The sequence below is a fragment of the Micrasema longulum genome, unplaced genomic scaffold (assembly GCF_059751315.1).
Source record: "Micrasema longulum isolate JH-2025_06_02 unplaced genomic scaffold, ASM5975131v1 h1tg000377l, whole genome shotgun sequence".
NCBI lineage: Eukaryota > Metazoa > Arthropoda > Insecta > Trichoptera > Brachycentridae > Micrasema > Micrasema longulum.
Window position 1 is genome coordinate 243 of NW_028277578.1, and position 20,466 is coordinate 20,708.

Here is a 20,466-nt window from a genome sequence, read left to right on the forward strand (position 1 = left end):
GAGCTAACTGATACAGCATGAGATGGTCTTATCTTCACTCTATTTCCCTTTTCAGGATTTGTATTCGAGAGTAGCCATTGAGTTAAAAATACTCGTCCAGTGGGCCAATATTATTTTACATACAAAACCGTATTCTGGACACGGAAGAAAATAATTTGTAATGTAGGTAAAATATAATAAGCGGACCACAAAGAAATTTCTTTGGCCGGGTGGATTAAGAATACTGTTCTGTATGTTGAATAGAGCCAGAATCCTGGATGAGTGCTTTCGACTCAGTGGCTACTCCCAGTTAAAAATTCTGAATAAGGTAATCCAGTGGAGATAAGTCTGCCTCCAAGTAGTGGTTGGCACATTCGCTTACCATGCTTGAGGTCCCGGGTTTGATTCCTGGGAAGGTCGACATGACATACTGATTAAAAAGGTGATTCTACACTGCGTTATTTCATTTTCCTGGACTGACACATGCATAGCATAGTTATATAACTTGTAATAATGCTAAATAATAGTTCAAAGCAAAATAAACTTTATCTGAATACACACTGCATTTGAACGGCAGCTCCAAAAGTATGCGATTTCTTTATGGTCTTCAATATTATTTATAGTTCTATTTTAACAATATTTAGGTCTTTCTGGGATCTTCAAAGGCTATGACTTCACCAAGGGACATTTTGAAGTCACTCCCTATACTGAGAATAGTAAGAAGAGTGTTTACCACATCCGTAATTTGGAGGTCTGTATCATCATCATTCTCTTGTCTGCGTCTAATGGTAAATATAGTACTGCATTTGGAACCACAAGCGGCTTCTGTCAAAAAACTTTGAAGTGGATTTCTTTACAGTTTGTAAACTTTTACTATAATATAAAGTTTAATAATGTGATAAGTCTGACATGGTGTTGTAAACAAGCGATAATATCTACAATGACAGCCCCCACATCGAAACCAGACCAGAACCCTAAGTCTGCCACAGCTTTTGTCAACATGCTCTTTATACACACATTGTGCTAACTAAATCACATAAATTCTAATCAATATTCTGTCAGTACCCATGCGCTGGCACCGCACATATTATGTATGTTGTCTTCTCTCTCCAACGCAAGATTTACCACTATAAGCATATTATATCTCACTCAAACCACAATTTCAGTAGATCTGGTATCTTTCGAACAAATTTACGGTGAAAGCTTAAGCAAAACAAAATATGCAGAGTGACAATTATCGCATGTGTGAGATGATAAGATACAAATATTGTCTGCTAGATCTTTTAGCCCTAGTATTGAATCAAATAAGCATATTATAATGTTACAATAAATCCCTGTTTCTTTGTATTACGTATTTTTACAACTAATTATTTAATATACCTTTTTTTTAAGAGTAGACTCAAATCAGTTATTTACATAAAAATATTTTTACTTGCCATTTATGCACTGTACTAAGAAACTGCCTTGATAGTTTTTTTGTATACCAGTGAATATGTTTATATAAATATTTTAATAAATAACTACAAAGTTAGTGCTTCATATATATTTTTTTAATTTTAAATATCAGTGTTGAGACCTCTGATCATGCAGTTTGAATTGTCCGATGGAACTGCATGGATATACATAATAAGTAGAAATGTGATAGTGTGTTTTTTGTTCATAAATTATGAAATAGAATTAGTTTTCTGTATTATGTTTTGAGAATACTATTCTGCGTTTGAAATAAAACCAGAATTCTGGATCAGTGTTTTTGACTAGATAGTTACTCTCAGGTAAAAATGAAATCGAGTAGAGATAAGTCCACTTTATAATGTAGTGGTTGACGCGTTTCCCTACGGTCGCTGGTCCGGGGTTCGATTCCTGGCAGGGTTGACATAAATTTTGATTTAAATAGGTCTAGTAGATATATTTCAACGTCTCTGGACTGTCACCTGAAGCATGAGACTGGTCTTTTTGCCTTCATGTAACGGATAATGGAGATGCGCAGTATTTGACGTATAAATGAAATAAATTATTAATGATGATTATCTTTTGAGATAGGCCATTCCACAAATCTAACAAAATAGAATGTTTTGCAGGATTAAGGTTCATTTTCAATTTGTCTACAATGTACGTTTCAGTTATGTTGAGCTTGTATAACCATTGTGTTTTTTTTGTTTTTTGGAAATGTTTATGGTTTTAGGTATTTCGTCTTCAGCAGTTGACAGAAAAAATCGACATTTTTATCTCTCACGATTGGCCACGGAACGCCGTTCAACATGGAGACACTTCCCGACTTATTAAAGACAAGCCTTTCTTTGCGTAAGTTTGGCTCTACTTCAGTTTAGACACTTCTTTCTTTATCAAAATATTTTTAGACATTATTCTTGGTACGGTTGTTAAGAAATATTTATTTTAAAATGTTTGTTTATACTGCAACATTTCACAGTCCTTGAACTGACACCTAAAATGCAATCATCTTCATTTCTGTGACAAGGCATGCTGTGATTGGTGTAGCAATGCAGTCCCCTATGCACCTTAAGTGTGAATAAGAGAATGATGATAATAATCAGCTATTTATAGGGCTTATGTCTTTACACACAAACATTCATATTTCTTTAATTCTTCTATATGTTCTGTCTTTGTTTATACTTCAATTGCTCTATTGACTTTGTAACTAATGTTTACTAATATTCCAGTAACTGACGCAATGGCCCTATTAAGAGAGACTTATGATTTTTTTGCACCACAACAGGCCAGGAGGCCCAATTACAGTGGTGAATTACATCACAGGACACCCAGGCTTGAGAAAAATAACATTTTAATTTTTGTGTTCTCACCGGGAATCGAACTCGAAACCTTCCGTGCGTGAGTCAAGCGTCTTGACCACTATACCACGGAGGCCGCCTGCGATAATTATATGTGTGCTCTGTTTGAATACTATTAAACAAATAGATACTTCTTGAATGAAAGAGAATTGTATAAACATATAGATCCCCTTTCACCCATAATAGTGATTTTTTTCATGGAGAGCTTTGAAATCACCGCTCTGGATACTGCTTTCTTCGTTCCTAAGATATGGCGACAGTACGTGAATGATGTATTGGTGGTTTGGGACCACGAGTCGGAGATATTTAATGTGTTTATAAACCTTAAAACAGCCTGCACCCTATTTACCCTACACAGTTTACAATGGAAATGGAGGAGAAACAGGTTCTTCCATTCCTTGGTGTGGAAGTTACAAGAAAACAAGACATTAACCTGGGTCATAAAGTTTAGTACATAGAAAGCCGACTCATACTGATCTGTATTTTTATGTTACTTCTCACCACCATCCGTCACAAAAACTGGGCCTCATAAATACACTTGCCAGATGGCCAATTTATATTTGTGAGGAAAGGAACTTAGAAGATGAATGAAATATTTCAAAGAAAGCGCTTCAAGGAAACAGATATAAAAAGAACAGGCTCTGAATAATCAGCTTTGGTAAAACACCACATAGAAATGGGGCATAAGTTTTCATTTGAGCTGATTTTAGGAAGACCAAAGAGTCGCCGAAATCGATTGGTAAAAGAACCAAAAAAGATTTTTTTTTTTAAGATTTACAAATATCCTGACAATATAAAGAGACGATGGGATATGACTAAAATCATCCTAGTACCCAGTTATTAAAAAACCACATAAAAGCCTAGACTATGAAACAACACAGATTTCAAATTAACAAGCTGTGCACAGCAACGACTACAACACAGTACAATTCCTAAGCACATACATATATCTACACAAATAACATCAACCCGAATGATGGGCGCTATAATGCGATCCGAAACGTCAGAAAAGAGTACAAATAACTCATGGCATAATAACCTAAAAAACAGATTGTGTTTCTCTATTTGTATTTGTTCTTTGTAAACTATTCTATTTACTTTGTAATTGTTTAATCTTTGTTTGAACCTAAATGTGACTTTCTGATTTCCAGTCGAGAGATAAAAGAAGACCGCCTGGGATCACCTCTTGCTGCAGAGCTGCTTGAGAAGTTACGGCCATCGTACTGGTTCGCCGCGCATCTGCACTGTCACTACGCAGCACTGGTGCCACACGCCAACTCCAACTCTTACACCAAGTTTTTAGCCCTGGATAAGTGCTTGCCAAGAAGGAAGTTTTTACAGGTTTACTATTATAAATTTTTAAAATTGAACTAAATATAAAATACAATATAGTATCTTTAATCCGAACCCACTCAAAACCGAACCTCCAGTAATCCGAGTCATCAAATCGGGTGACAGGGTTGGCGTAAGGATACACACGTGACAACAATTAATAAATGAAGGAAGTGGATGTGGATTCCGATTCAGGGTATGAAGATATATCAGAATTCCAGCTGGAAAACAGCATTCCACATATCGCGCTTCACGGGAACCCCGAAGGCAGAAGAGCCTCAAACAGACCACTGAAAATATGGTGGGACAGCTGGTAGTTGACTTCACAGGAGACGAATGCAGAGGCACAAACAGAACAGAAATTATACATGTATTTTGAATAATGTTATAGGTGGTGAACATCCCGCACGAGAGTGACGCCCTGATACAACTGGAGTACGACCTGCAGTGGTTGTCTGTCCTTTACCTCACCAACCACCTCCTCAGCGTTAGGGATTGTTCCTACTATATGCCGAGAGAGCATGGAGACCAGAGGTATTTTTAATCCATTTTTTTTATGGAAGTTGCTTATTTTCTGCCTTGCTTATTATGTACAAAGCTTATATTTACTGCAAAAGGTATGTCCCTTCTAACTACTCTAATTATTGTGTAAGGATTTCTTAGGATAATCGGCTGTGATTCAGCATTTGCTTTGGCAGATGTAGAAAAATTCCTTAACGAGATCACAGCAAAAAAAAACTTAAATTCTTAAAAGAAGAGAAAATCACAAAAACTCATTTTGGAGAAACCGGACTATTGACAGACCTCCCGTTCCGCTTAGACATTGTTCGAGATTTTGTTTATTATTTAATTCAACAATTGCCATATATGCTGTACGTTCATATGACTTATTATGATAATGATATCTTCCAGGTCCTCATTCAGACTTTTACATTGCGCTACTTGCATTCACTCTAAGCCAGTGATCGCCACACGGTAGCTCGTGAGCTACTCGTAGCTTGCTATTAAATTTGCTTAGTAAATTTTATTATTGAACTCCGAAAATTAATAAAAAATGTGATAAATTTCAACAAAATGCTTAAAAGGTTGCTGTCAACGTTTTCCACTATGAAGGTTGTTAAGAGTAAATATAGAAACAGACTCACAGATTTACATCTTGATAATTGCATTTGGATGGGAGTGACAAAAGGTACTCACCGAGAATTGAAAAAATTGTAAAGGAAAGTGAATGCCATTCTTTTCACTAATTATGTTTACTCTTTATTTTTATGTTAATTTTTAATCACACCTATTTTCAATTAATATTTTGATTATAAATAAGTATTTAAAGTACGCGTTTTATGTTTTATTGTTAATCTGATGTTCTAATTTATTTAAACTAATATAAAAATATTATGTATGGTACGATAAGGGCCGATGATAAAAAACTATAAAGAGGTAATTTGTATGGGTAGCTCACCAGACAAATTCAATTTCTAAAAGTAGCTTACATCCCTATTGAGTATGGAGACCACTGCTCAAAGCCCACCAATTTTAAAGAGTGAGATTGTATTGCAGCGTCCAATATCACAGTGATGTAACTAATGTACATATTTTTTTTATTTTGTAAGTTTTGATAAATTTTCTTTGGTTGTATTTTATTTCAATCGTACCTGTACATATATAAAAAAAATGTATTTATAATTGTTGAATAGACTTAATAAGTCCGTAAATAAATAAGCCTGAAGCATCTGAATAAATAGATAATTTTATTTCAGATATAATTTTACCCCGACAGAAAAAGAAAAAGTATCTGTTTTAACAATGATCGGAGATCTTGTAATCCCCCAAAACTTTGTGATGACAGCTGAGCCCTACAATCATAACACTACACCCAACAAGAGGCAGCCACAGCCGGTCCTCAACCCCCAAACCTCCCGCTTGTGTAACCTGCTCCGGTTAGACGACCCAGTCACCGTCGTGCTCCTGCAGATGGGAAACATCCTTCCTGCTCACTCTCCCGTCACTCTCAAGAGGAAGAGTGACTCCGTAACAGATTCTGACTTTGATAAAACGTTCAGGGATCTTCCATCCACCTCATTTTATAGTCCCAAGACACCTTTAACTCTACCGGTACCTAAGAAATCCTACTTAGAACTGGAGTTAGAGTTCAAAAATACCCCGGTGATCAAACCAACCATAACAGAAGACTGTGAAAGAGCCTTGGAGAAGAATGAGGAACTACCAGTTCCTACATATTCTACGCCTATCTTTACTAAGAAATCTTTTAAAAGTCGCAATGAACTCTTCTATACCAACGAACTAGAAGATGACTTTGATAAAACGTTCAGGGATCTTCCATCCACATCATTTTCTAGTCCCATGACACCTTTAACTCTACTGGTACCTAAGAAATCCTCCTTAGAACTGGAGTTAGAGTTCAAAAATACCCCGGTGATCAAACCAACCATAACAGAAGACTGTGAAAGAGCCTTGGAGAAGAATGAGGAACTACCAGTTCCTACATATTCTACGCCTATCTTTACTAAGAAATCTTTTAAAAGTCGCAATGAACTCTTCTATACCAACAAACTAGAAGATGACTTTGATAAAACGTTCAGGGATCTTCCATCCACATCATTTTCTAGTCCCATGACACCTTTAACTCTACTGGTACCTAAGAAATCCTCCTTAGAACTGGAGTTAGAGTTCAAAAATACCCCGGTGATCAAACCAACCATAACAGAAGACTGTGAAAGAGCCTTGGAGAAGAATGAGGAACTACCAGTTCCTACATATTCTACGCCTATCTCTACTAAGAAATCTTTTAAAAGTCGCAATGAACTCTTCTGTACCAACAAACTAGAAGATGACTTTGATAAAACGTTCAGGGATCTTCCATCCACATCATTTTCTAGTCCCATGACACCTTTAACTCTACTGGTACCTAAGAAATCCTCCTTAGAACTGGAGTTAGAGTTCAAAAATACCCCGGTGATCAAACCAACCATAACAGAAGACTGTGAAAGAACCTTGGAGAAGAATGAGGAACTACCAGTTCTTACATGTACTACACCTATCTCTACTAAGAAATCTTTTAAAAGACGCAATGAAAGCTTCTATACCAACAAACTAGAAGATGACTTTGATAAAACGTTCAACGATCTTCCATCCACATCATTTTCTAATCCCAAGACACCTTTAACTCTATCGGTACCTAAGAAATCCTCCTTAGAACTGGAGTATGAGTTCAAAAATACCCCGGTGATCAAAACAACCATAACAGAAGACTGTGAAAGAGCCTTGGAGGAGTGAATAATGAACTATCAGTTCCTACATTTTCTACGTCTATCTCTACTAAGAAATCCTTCAAAAGACGTAATGAAAGTTTCTAAATTTACAAACTAGAAGATGACTCATAATTTAAATGTTTATGATTTACTTATAATTTTTATTTTCTTCTTCCTATCGTTCCTCTCCTTGAGGTTGGATATCATTCGAGCAATTCTCACTTTGGTGGCAGCTGCCCTGAATAAGGACTGAGTGCTGCAATGGAACCAGTCACGCAAGTTCAAAAGCCTATAAAAATTTGATCTGGAGGGGGAGGGGGTATTTCCAGATATTTATCTACCTGTAAGAGAGCGGTGTATTGAAAAAGATAGAAAAGCACTGATACATGTAATAGTTTTCTCATAAAATACTTGTTTATATTTTTCATTTATTTTTCAAAAATATTTACGCAATAGCCTTAAAATTAAAATCCTGCTGAATTGTAAGGATACAACTTGTCAGCAGGTTCTTATATATTGCTTCGATTTTTCATACTTAACCTACATTAATCATAATTTTATTTGAAAAATACCATATTTTATTATATTATTTAAGATTAAAAACTACCATTAGTACAAAAAACTTCTTCCTATTGATATAAATAAATAAAAGTAATTTTAAGTGTTTTTTAACTCGTTTTATTTTATAAATCAACCTAAGAGGATTGAAACATTACAAAATATTTTTTATGGATAGTTAAAATGGAACTACATTACTAAGAATCCAGTCATTCTTTGGACAGATTTCCAAGGAACTCTGATAATTTGGAGGAAAGTATTCGTCTGGGAAGTGTCGAAGGGACAAAGTCACGTGGATGTCAACCGACAATATGGAGCGGCTTGGTCAATGAATTATTAGAACTATCACTGACAAATGCCTACAGAGCAGCAAAAAACCATTCCAGATGGAGGGGACTGCCCACAGACAAGCTATGCCTGGAGTCGGGCGTGATCACCATCCTCAGCTATGAGGCCCGAATTCAAGAGAGACATTACTAAAAGCCGTATGGCTCAAAGTTAATAAAAATAAATAACAACTATATTACAATTTAATATGTCAGAACAGAGATCAAGAACATTTTATAGTAGGGAACATAGAAGTCAACGCATTTACAGGGCTTATGACTTTGAGTGGCCACTTTACAAACTGTGTAACATTCATAATTCTGCCTATGTTTGAACATTATATTTACAGGTAATTATATTTACAGCCCTGTAAATGCCTAGAATCTATATTCTCTTCTATAAAATGTTTTTCATGTATGTTGTAATATATTAATATTAATAACTCAAGAGGAGATTGAATCTAGTTCAAGTTTCAAGTCAAAATTTTGGACAAACTAAAAATATTGTTCATATTACAATTGATTACTTCTAAATTTTAAAGAATGTTGTGTGCCTCTCCATTAGTTCTATTTTTTTTTCTCCGTTTGTGAGTTTTTCACCATATCATCCGCAGTCGCAACAGAACATCAAAAGCCTTAACATCAAAAATTGCTAACAGTTCATCCAAATCTCCATCACTAGATGCTTGTGGGATTTATAAACAGATAATGGTCTCCTCCTGTGGTGATAATATTTATAATTTTGGTAATGGTCTCCCGCCAGTTGACTATTTCATATCCAGTTGCTGTGCTTTTTTATTTCGCTTTGTTTTTCATATAAGTCTAGAATGGAGAAAAAAAATATTTAGAAGGACTTTTGATAATTAAAATACAAATGCAGTCTCTATAGGCATTTTGACAAAACAAATAAATAATACTCTTTTTAGAGGAGGAACGGTAAAACTATCTGGATATGCAGAAATCTGGATAGTTGGATTAACCATTAAATTAGGGCAATATTTGAAAAGAAAATTTACTTTAATATCACAATTTTATTGCTTTTAAAATTATACGGCAAATCACATTAAAAAGTTCTAGCAAAGTTAAATGCTTTGACGAAGAAACGAACGTAAACAAATTACGAGCAGTGAGACGTTTTTTTTCCTGATAAAGATCCGGATATTTGGAAATTTGATGACTGGAGTTTGGATAAACGAAGTTCTAATGTATATACTTTTAACTGTATTATTTTTAAATCAAAATATATTTCAATTTTTAAATGATAAAGTTTATTTTTTTATTATGAATACTATTTCTCATTTGTTTGGGCGAATAAATATTATTACATATTTACACTTGATAAGTTTTTTTTCAACTATTTATAATTAATTGGTTAATTTATTGTGTGGAATTGACTTTTATGATAATTTATCTGACATACCTTTCTCTATTGTTTCCATTCGTTTTTGACATAGAATTAAATGTATCTGATAAAATAATATATCACTGTATCTGATACTCTTCCCTACTTTTGCTACCTACAGTGAATCTGTTGGAAAGTTTTCTGCGTACCTACTAAATCAGTTTCATTTTCCATGAACTCCACCAATAAACGTTTTTGTTCAGGTGAACAATAATTTCGTTTTTCTGACAATAATTATTTTTCAGGGTAGTTCAAGTAAGCAAACAGATAAAGAAGGAACGACACGTCGCGACGGGGAGCAAGGTTTATTATTGTTTCCTATTTCAAATTCAAACGCTGACACAATCGACACAATGACATTTTAAATTTTCGCGTTAGCCACAAGCACAGACCACAGACTACCTTCATACATTATCTCTGCCTTATGGGTTCGTCCAGAGATTTTGTAGAGCGGTTTGTGAACGCGCACGTGGAGCCACACAGAGTTGTCAACCCCACAGATTTTTTGATATATCTACCGATTTTTGAAGAAATCTACCAAATTTTATTGAAATTATACCGGTTTTTCCATATAATGTTTTTTTTTATTATTTGAAATTCATTTATAAACCATTACGGATAATTTATGATTCAATTTTTATTATTATTATCTGCATATATTTTCTAATTTATATTTATATTTAATTTCTTTGATGTAATTATTATTTTTTGAATTTATTTAGCATCATTTAATGAAATATAAAAAACAGGAATTTCCTAGCTAGTCGGGACCCGAAATAAAGAAACTCATGTACATTTTAAAAGTGTGAAATACATAAATAAGTTTATTTGTCGCCAATAAAGGCAATCCTTCTAAATAAACCCAATAGGTACGTAGTATGTAGTCACGTTTCTGTTTGCTCAAAAAGTGATATTTTTTCTTATTTATCCTCGAGACGTGAGGCGGTAAAATAGGGAAAAAAAACTTTTTTAACAATTTGAATTAATAAGGATCTATGAAATACTGCCAAATAAAAAAAAAATAGTACTTATTATTAGTAGCATAAAAAAATATTTTTAAAATTGTAATTTTTATTTCCCGCGAAAACGATCAATGCATTGGCCACGCCCCTAATACGTCACAATTCATGTAAATTTTGATTTTCGTCACGCACGAAATTGCAACTCTGTAAACTTGATGAAAGTTTAAATCAAACTTCCTAGTTACCATCCACCAAACTTTTTTGATGTTTGTTTTTACAAATAGTATACAAGGTTATCACACCAACATTCATGCAGTTTCAGATTTATTTCTACAAAGCAAAATAATAAAAAAACAAAACAAAAGAAAACAACAAAAAACAACAAAAAAACAACAAAAAAAAAACAAAAAAACAAAACAAAAAAAACAAAAACACGAAGCTTCTTAAAAATATTTCAATTGAATGAAATATCTTTTTATTATTACTGAATATATTTATTTTTAATGAACAATAAAAATTACAGGCTATTTTTGCCAAGAAAGTTTGATGATATTGTAACAATATTCCAGCAACTTTTGATAAAAACTTGTCGCGTCAAATTTTCCGTATCAACCTTCCATCAATCTTAAATTAAGTTTCACTGCTATCTGGGTCGTCACAAATCTTGCCATCACAATTTATCGTCCATCTTTCAAAAAAGGCGTATCTTGAATTTATTATTTTTTTTAGACGACCTTTAAGAATATGCTTGGAAAACTTTCGCCTTTAAAAATAAAAATCTTATTGTGGTTTTATGAATTTTTAATCATTCTTTTAAGACAGTAAGTATAATGCCCAGCATTTATTTCATAAATTTAACAAAATTTTCAGCAAAATATTCATAACTCGACAAAAAACGAGATACGACTTTTTGAAAAATGGATGACGAATTATCAAAGCCAAACATGTTGCGTTTTTATAGGGACATATTTTTTGATAATTTATTTTTGAAAGTTGTGTATGAAAACGTTTATTAAACCCCTGTCAAACTGCGGAGGGCACCGTTTGGCTTGATTCCGAAAAATTTAAGAGTTCAACTGGCATTTTCGAAAAATTCTTTATGAAAAAGGTAGAATTTTTTTTCACCTCCCCTTCTTCTTTTCTTCGCTCACCCGTCTGTCCTTTCATTGGGTCTAGAGATTTTTAAAACAAATCTACCGATTTATTAATTCTGCATTAACCTATTTTCGCTTGACGGACGTTGGCAACACTGAATAACACGATGTTTACGAACGCCGCCCCGAATGTCGCCGAAAGCCAAAATCCCAAATTGTCAACCTGCTGTCAATCTAAAATGTGTTACTATTGTTTTTAGACTTTAGAATACAGAATACTTTTCTGATCTGCGACTTTTCCTTAGAAGTGCGATAGTAGTGGTTTCCTATCTTTGTTATCGTAAAAAGCCCTGAATGCGTTGCTATTTAAACGCATTGATCTATTGAAAAATATATACCAATGTGTAGAGATGTCGTTTGTTAGGCGTCAAACTAAATTTTAAAGCATTTTAGTATTTTTTTTTATAAACGTTTATAACAATGACTAGTGACTGTAGTTAATCATTTAATGACAATATACTAAATTAACTTTGATAAGTGGAAATAGTGTTGAAACTTCTTCAAAATGAGTTTTATGTCGATTGATAAGGAGATGTTGCCGATGAAGGGACATTATTTTTTATTCAACGCCGGTTGGTATATTCATAAATATCGATTTTATTTTTAGAAACCTATGCATACTTTATTTAATTCATATCAAGTAAAACTGTTGGAACATAATTATAATTACGATTTTTTTTAAATATGCTTAAATATAACATAATCACATGTTACTCATGAATACATATTTCGGCAACTTCTATTTTTTTAAAAACTTTATGCCCTATATTTTTATGTTGATTTCTACTAAGGTGCCATTTTTAACCTCACTTAAAGATCTTACATTCATTACCTTTGATCGGCGTCATATCAATACTTTCGGAAAAATAAGATCATAGATTATGCAACATAAATCCACATATATTAGGTCAACACGAGTATTACTTTTCATTATTCTGAATTTTTACAGCTGTTCTAAGACCCAAAGTACCTACATAAATAATCACAATATGCATTACACACATCTCAGGTGTATTTAAAATCCTATGTAAATATCTAGTTGTAAATGGTGTAAAGCTGTAAATACGTTTTATTATTATATGTTTATATTAAATTAAATACTAACATACTAACTTGTACATATTATATTACTAACACATGTGTATATATATGTAACTAACTAACTAACTAACCATCACGCCATTTCCCCAGAGGGGTAGGCAGAGAGGATAGAACGCCACACCACTCTGTCCTGGCACACTTCCTTTGCTTCCTTCACATTCATACATCTTCTCATGCACGCACGTCGATTATTCCGACTTTTCACATGACCACTTTCAAGAATTTGTTGTACTTGATCATGCCATGTCTTTCTCGGCCTTCCTCGACTTCTACAACCAGACACATTCGCATCATAAATCTTTTTAGCCGTTCTTTCATCATTCATTCGCTCCACATGACCGAACCATCGCAAAAGACCTTTCTTAATTTTGTCGATAATGCTTAACTCAGCCTTGCATTCTGCTCTAATTTCGACATTAGGGCACCTATCATACATTGTTTTTCCGCACATTCGCCTGAGGGATCGCATTTCAACAGCATTCAGTCTACTTTCGTCCCTTTTTTTCCAACTCCATGCTTCGCTTCCATACATTAGGGTTGGTACCAGAACTCCATTATGAACTGCTAATTTAGCCTCTTGCGATAGACACTTATTTGCTACGACAGACTTTAAGGCACCATTAACTCTGTTACCGGCACTAACCCTCCTTTCAATATCCTTGTCCATATTTCCATCTCTAGTAAACATACTACCCAGATATACAAATTCTTCGACCTGTTTCAAACTATCTCCATTTACTACAATCTTACATTCAGTCATAGTTACATTTCTTTCAAAGACCATGACGTTCGACTTTTGCACATTCATTAGCAAATCACTCTCCTTGCACACTTCGTAAACCTTTGTAACCAAGGATTGCAGTTCCTCTTCGCTGTCAGCTAGGAGGACTGCGTCATCGGCGTACAGAAGGCAACTGACAGTAAGATTACTCATTTTCGCTCCCACATCCATACTTTTCAATTCTCTCATACATTTATCCATGTATATGTTGAATAACCACGGTAATATATATGTAAAAAAAAAAAACAAAAATACTCGACACTGGCCGTTCTACCCGAGTTGAGATGTGAAAAGGCCATGAAAAAACGAAGAAGAAGAAGAAGAACACAAATCTCAGTATCTATATTTTGAAAATTTATTCTTCTTCTTCATCGTCTTGCTCAATGCTGAGCATCATAGTCTGTTGGTTGGGATGTTAGGCACTAGTTGTATAGTACGCCTTCATTCCTCCCGGTCCTATGTCAAGTACAATAAACACCCTCAACCAAATGAATATGCTTGTTTACTCGGCAAACAAGGTCTAAATTTAATCTCAAATACGACTACTAGAGAGTAATATGTGTATTGATCATATTACGTGGCATATCCAGAAAGTAAGAGTATTCAATTTTTGTATTTAAAAAAAAATAAAAAAAATTACAGCACACTGTTTGTATATATATATATATGACTTATTTTTCCACGTAGTCTCCTTCCGTTCTATGCAGGTTGTAAGTCGTGGGACAAGCTCTTTGATGCCCTCCTCATAGAACTCTTCTGCTATCTCCTTTGTCCACTTCAAGACCTCTTTTTTCACCCCGCAGTTTTCAGATCATCTTCTAAGATGAAGCACTAGTGACAAAGGAATGGATAAATTATTTCACCACCTGGAATATGTTTTTTTATGACTGGCCATAATGCAATTTGCATGTGAATATGTATTTCATTGAAAACACTGTAGTTTTGGTATCTTTTTAATGGCTTTTTTGGATATAAAACGGAGCCTTATCTTTCAATTGTCTAGCTAATTTTATTTTTTTTGGTTTTCTAATTTTACTTCTTCAGTCTTTCATTTTCATTATTTTTTCTTCACATATTGCCCTGTATTATTCACATTTGCATGTGGTAGCAAACAATGCTTTCTTCGTTTGTCGTTTTTCTTTTCTCTTTGGTGTATCAGGCCATAATAAAATCTCATGTAGATTGCTTGATGACCCACAAGTATTTTCAACTTCGGTGTTTGATGGACATGGTTCATTCAATCGGTCAGTTGTGAATATTTCTACATTATTTGACATAAGGTTGTTAGTCACACGATTTTCTTCATCATTATCAAACTTTCCTTACAATTTATTGAAAAATGTTTTTTTTTTAGATTTTTACATTGTTTTTCTCAAATAACCTTACTCGAACCCCACTCCACCCTAACTTGATTCCCATTTTCTAATAGTGAGATATTGACAACTCATTGAAAATGGCCCCAAAATCAAAATATTTGGGTAAATAACAAGAATGCAAATATTTTCTATTTAAATAAATAAATAATAAAAAAAAACATTTTTAATATAAAAAAACTTGCAATGATTTCTTTACAAAACTCTTTTTGTTACAGTCGGTTCTTATGATAAAACAGTGTCATGAAACTCCATTACATTGGTGTTATGAATGTTTTTACCTAAACAATTCTAGTAGTATTTGCGTCCAATGGATCCACATGCCCTTATGTAATAAACTTTTAAAGACTTCAGTATGAATATGGTCCAAATGAGCGTTTGGAATTTGGATTCTTCATTCTCGTTTGTAAACTAAGCAAAGTGTAATAATCCACCATTATCTTTAAGATATTTTAGAGCAAGTTTTATTTTAGTGTTTTATTAATGATTTGTTCGGCATCTGTGGTCTTATGCTGTAACTAATTCGTTGCGTAAAATTATTTGGATCATATGAGAGGGAACGAGAGCGAAATATGGTTTTGATTGCATTACAATGAGATGGATATATTACAAACAAATGAACTTAAAATTAATTGTGTAGAATGCAGGTTTGATGTTTGATGGTAGGGAATTAGATAATTGTTTAGAAAAAATGACATTTATATAAATAATCTGCCTGCATTGTTGAGGGGGGTTAGCTTTATTTATTGGGGGAGTAGAATATATCCTTTTTTATAGTATGTAAGTTTGCGTTTTTTTTTAGATTTACTATACTATCAATAATTAAGTTCTCATTATATCCATTATCAAAACATCAAAAACAAAGAACTTTATTGAAGAAACGCAAAATAAAATCTTAGGTCTTCTCAAATGTGTTAGAAAAAGGAACAAACTACATACGTACTGTAAAAATAATCCTGATCAAATTATGAATCCATATTATAAAAAATATAGGAATAGATGCAACGAAACCATAAAAAATGTTAAAGTAGAGTTTTACAGAATTTTGTAGGTAGTAGGGACCTGAAACAAAAAACCTCTGCACATTAAACAATTGTAAAATAAATTATTATTCAACAATGTTTGATTATGTCCAAATGCTTGCAGACTGGCTGGATTTCCTCCCTAGGGAGTTGTTCATATTTAAATTCATTTCAACAGAGAGGGAAAAAAATTTTGAGAAGGGAATATGGAAGTCTAGGCATTTACAAGGCTTATGACCTGTCATTGGCTGGTTTAAGTGGCCACTTTACACACTGTGTAACATTCACCATTCTGCCCATGTTTGAACATCCACATTTCCTCAACTCTTCCATCTGTTGACTTTTGTGAAGTAAAAAATCAATCAACTTTCGGGTGTCTACAGGAGTGCCTCAAGGGTCAGTACTCGGACCACTTCTCTATCTCCTTTACACTAAAGATATAGAGAACATTATCAAAGAATGTGGATTGTGGTCGCACTGCTATGCAGATGATATGCAGATTTATTTTTATTGCAAACCAGGCGAGAGAAGTGTGCTTGTCAATTTAATTGATGGATGCATCAAGAAAATAGGAAACTGGATGGCTGAAAACAGACTAACATTAAACCCATCAAAAACTGAACAGCTGTGGGTGGCTTCAGCCAGACGACAGAATTTGATCCAGGATACGGCTCTACCCAATGTAGGGAGTACCGTTTTACCCACCGTTAAACTACTGGGAGTTTTACTCAATTCTGACCTATCTCTTGACGCTCAAATTAGTAGAACGATAAGTTCATGCTTCTACCAGCTGAGACAAATTAAATGCATACGCAAAAATTTGCCGGTTGATGCCGCCCGTCAATTAATAAATGCGTTTGTAGTGTCTAGAGTCGATTATTGTAATGGTATCTATGCAGGTCTACCAATGAACAAAATGACTCGCCTACAATCTGTATTGAATGCCGCAGCGAGACTTATTTTCGGAATCTCTAAGTTCAGTCATATCACTCCACTACTTCGGGAACTACACTGGCTACGTTTTCCACAGAGGGTCGAATACAAGCTCTGTTGGCTTATGTATAAGTCACTGCACAACTCGGCTCCGGAATATCTAAGGGAACTATGCATTCCAGATGAACTAGCTGACAGGCGTCTCACGCTTAGATCAGCTGCGTCTACGGCGAGAGGAAAAGTTATTATACCTCTACGCAAACGGCGCACTAAATTTGGTGAGCGCGCATTTGCGGTCGCAGGCCCTATGGCATGGAATGCTCTCCCAGCAGAGGTGCGAGGCTGTGAAAGTGAAGTGATGTTTCGGAAAAAACTCAAAACCCACTTGTTCTCTAAATCATTTGAATAAATCCGTAGCACGTGACAACAAAATAAATTATTTTAATTAAATTACAAATTTAAAAGCTTCAATTAAATTAACTTAACAATAGAATCACCATGTAAAGCGCCCTTGAGGTATTTTATTACAAAATGGCGCTATATAAGTTATCCACAATAAATAAATAAAAGAGCTGAGCTCTTTTACTTCATGTAACATTCTCTCTGAGAATGTTACACAGTGTGTAAAGTGGCCACTTAAACCAGCCAATGACAGGTCATAAGCCCTGTAAATGCCTAGACTTCCATATTCCCTTCTCAAAATTTTTTTCCCTCTCTGTTGAAATGAATTTAAATTATTATTAGTTATCTGTTTTATTGTATAAAGTTATTTTTGAAAATTAGTATCAGCTAGTGAAACTTTCAATAACCTATGTATCATTGAATGTAATGCGGAATGTTTATGGGCAATTGGATGATTTGAGAAATAATGAATAATTCCTGGGTCGGGAGGGAATCCAGTCCAAGTCCACAATTGTCATTCTCAAGCCAATTCGTCAAAAATGTAAATAAATATATTAATAAGCCAGCATGTTAGACACACAATCAAAAGTTCATAAGATAAATCGTTATTTGTTGCTTATAAACGAACATAAGTATAATTATATGAATGTCGGAAAATTAAAAAAAAATGTATTTGCTCTATCTCAAATGAAAACTGGATTCATACCCCCCCTCGACCCAGGAATTGTGTCTGTATAGGTTGGTTAACGGTAGATATCAAAATCTTTTTTGTTGTTAAAGAAAGTTTAAGTCGGGAAAGAAATAGAAGGAGAAAAAAAAATTATCTTCTATTTCTAAAATAAATTGTATTTATTTATGTAATGAATTGAGGAAATTAAGAAATGTTAAAATAAAATAGGATAAGATTCATTACTACATTATACCTTTATAAAAAAAATTGTGTAGCTTTGAAACTGGTCGGTAGAAAATAAAAAATAAGTGCTTTAAAACAAAGTTGTTTTACATTTATTTTATTTATGAAATTAATTGTTTAAAATAAAGTTACAAGTGATTTTATATTTAAAATTCAGAAGCAAAGAGATATATATTTCATTGAGTAAATCAGTTTCAGCACTAGTTCGTTAAGACACATATCATCATTCCCTTTCCGCACTTAATGGTGCATAGGGCACTGCATTGGTACACCAATCGCAGAGTATCTTGATCATTTTTTGTTACATGAAGGCAAGATGATCAGACTTACGCTTCAGATACCAGTCCAGGGACTATGAAAATGTCATATTTTAGTGTAAAAACACCCCTTTGAATAAATATTTCAAATCAACCATGTCGGGAATCGAACTCGAGACCTCTTGCATGGTAGGTGAGTGCGCTGACCATTACACAACTAGGCTAACAACATAAATGAAAAATAAATATTGATTGGTTTAGTCAAACTGTTTCCGAACGACTTCCAATAATCTAAGTTTGTGAATTTGTGAATCAAAAACCTTTCAGTTTCAGTTCCTTTTTAAAAGAATTGCGCTGAGTGCGCCAATCTTGGCTTCAGCTTGGGTGTATCTGCAAGGATTGTTTTGTGTTAGGTCTGTCACCATTTTTTAGATTTTTTTTTAGGATCATGGGTGATTTATGCTATCAGTGCATATTTGTTTACAAATAATAAATGTGTGCCACTTAATAATATAAACTTGAGTATTGTGTTTACACATTTGCGATAGCCGTCAGTCCAAAAAACCCTGGTAGTGAAAAGACATCTACAGCCGTGGTAGGAGGAGATATTGTATCCCTTTAGAAAATACTCAGCAATAGAAGTGTCCCAGTATGTGATTTAAATAACATTTACTATTGACTACGGTCCAATCGGAAGTGAAATATAAAAAAAAATATGATAAGTTTCCATACAAGTGGAACGTGTTACTAATATTGATGTTTTTTGTAGATATTTCTTGATAAATTACTCCATAGTCAATAATTTTGATACAAGTTGTTATAATGTTCTCTGATCATATCAATTTTATCCTCTCAACTTGCAAAATAAGTATTTAAGTAAAACATATTTACTATATACTATTCTTGAAAATGCATGCTTGGGCGAAAGCGCTTTATTGTAATTAAATAAAACTAGTTTTTTGATACTTTTAGCAAAATTAATAACTTTTTACTTTTTCCATAGGTACTGCGCCACTAGTCCCTTACTTGCCAACATATGCCAAACAACTGGGATTTTCTTTATACATTGTCGGAATAATTTACACTTTCTTGCCAATTTTCGGATTAATTGCTAAACCTGTCTTTGGAGCAATTGCTGACCGGTAAGTATTTAAATTTAAAGAGTTCAGTTATACCTTTTAAATATTTAAAAAAACCCATTCAACAAGTGTAACATCAAATTTATATTTACATAAGTATTTGTTTACATATTTACATTGTGTAAATTGCTAAAAATATTTAATAAGCCACCCACAAGAGATAATAGTTACTAAGGCGTATATTAAAACTAAATACTGACAATCAGTATTGGTTCTGACGTAAGTCATAACAGATAACAACATCATATTGTCACTTATATCAATATTTACACAAAATTATATAAGGGATGATAAATACAATTTGATGAAGAAGCACTTATATGGAGTTTGTTTGCATTTATGGTTGTATTTCCATTAGAAAAGTATCTTTTTTATACGCAGTTTTAAAAATTGACATTCAATAGGTATCCAAAATATCTGCTTATGCTGATATTACACGGTGTAATAAATGGTTCAAGTTAAACAAGATTCAAACACAGAAATATTGTGTCTTTTTATTTGAATCAAATAAGGATCTTTTATTTATGAATGAGGAAACACAAGTTTTTACACATTGATATGAGTAATTTAATCATTAGCCGTATCTGCGATTGAGAGTTATGTCAGTACATGCGTGCGGCACTCTGTACCACAATTTGCTTTAAGCCATTTCTCACTGACGAGTTTTCAAAAGAGGCACAACATGAATGGAATGATTAGGAGAACTGTAGGATTTTGGTAGTTGAGGTTTGGAGCTCCTACCCCAGTTAGAGATTG

At 33.7% G+C, this 20,466-nt stretch overlaps 2 protein-coding genes and 1 long non-coding RNA gene across 8 annotated transcripts in view; 2 read left to right on the forward strand and 1 right to left on the reverse strand.

Annotated features, from left to right (window-relative positions):
* Window positions 1-623: 623 nt before the first annotated feature.
* LOC148282084 (uncharacterized) lies at window positions 624-8,007 on the forward strand (the record flags this gene model as incomplete). The annotated part of the gene is made up of 5 exons (XM_088225642.1): window positions 624-730; window positions 2,162-2,280; window positions 3,938-4,127; window positions 4,510-4,652; window positions 5,876-8,007. Coding segments are annotated over 5 exons (2,096 nt in total), but the record flags the coding sequence as incomplete, so codon positions are not given.
* A 35-nt stretch (window positions 8,008-8,042) lies between these two features.
* On the reverse strand, window positions 8,043-10,088 carry LOC148282085 (uncharacterized). Its single transcript, XR_015822186.1, has 2 exons — window positions 9,692-10,088; window positions 8,043-9,093 (listed from the first exon to the last, which is right to left on the reverse strand). It is a non-coding gene; the product is annotated as an uncharacterized LOC148282085 (long non-coding RNA).
* A 1,828-nt stretch (window positions 10,089-11,916) lies between these two features.
* Sugb (Sugar baby transporter) overlaps window positions 11,917-20,466 on the forward strand; it is a 35,239-nt gene continuing 26,689 nt past the window's right edge. For 5 of the 6 annotated variants that reach the window (XR_015822182.1, XR_015822181.1, XR_015822179.1 and 2 more), the window contains exons 1-2: window positions 11,917-12,361; window positions 19,575-19,713. Coding sequence is in view for 1 of the 6 variants with exons in the window: in XM_088225638.1 (XP_088081764.1) it covers window positions 12,295-12,361; window positions 19,575-19,713 (206 nt within the window). In the remaining 5 variants the exon portion in view is untranslated. The remainder of the gene's footprint in view (window positions 12,362-19,574; window positions 19,714-20,466) is intronic. The other variant, XR_015822183.1, reaches the window with a different exon arrangement.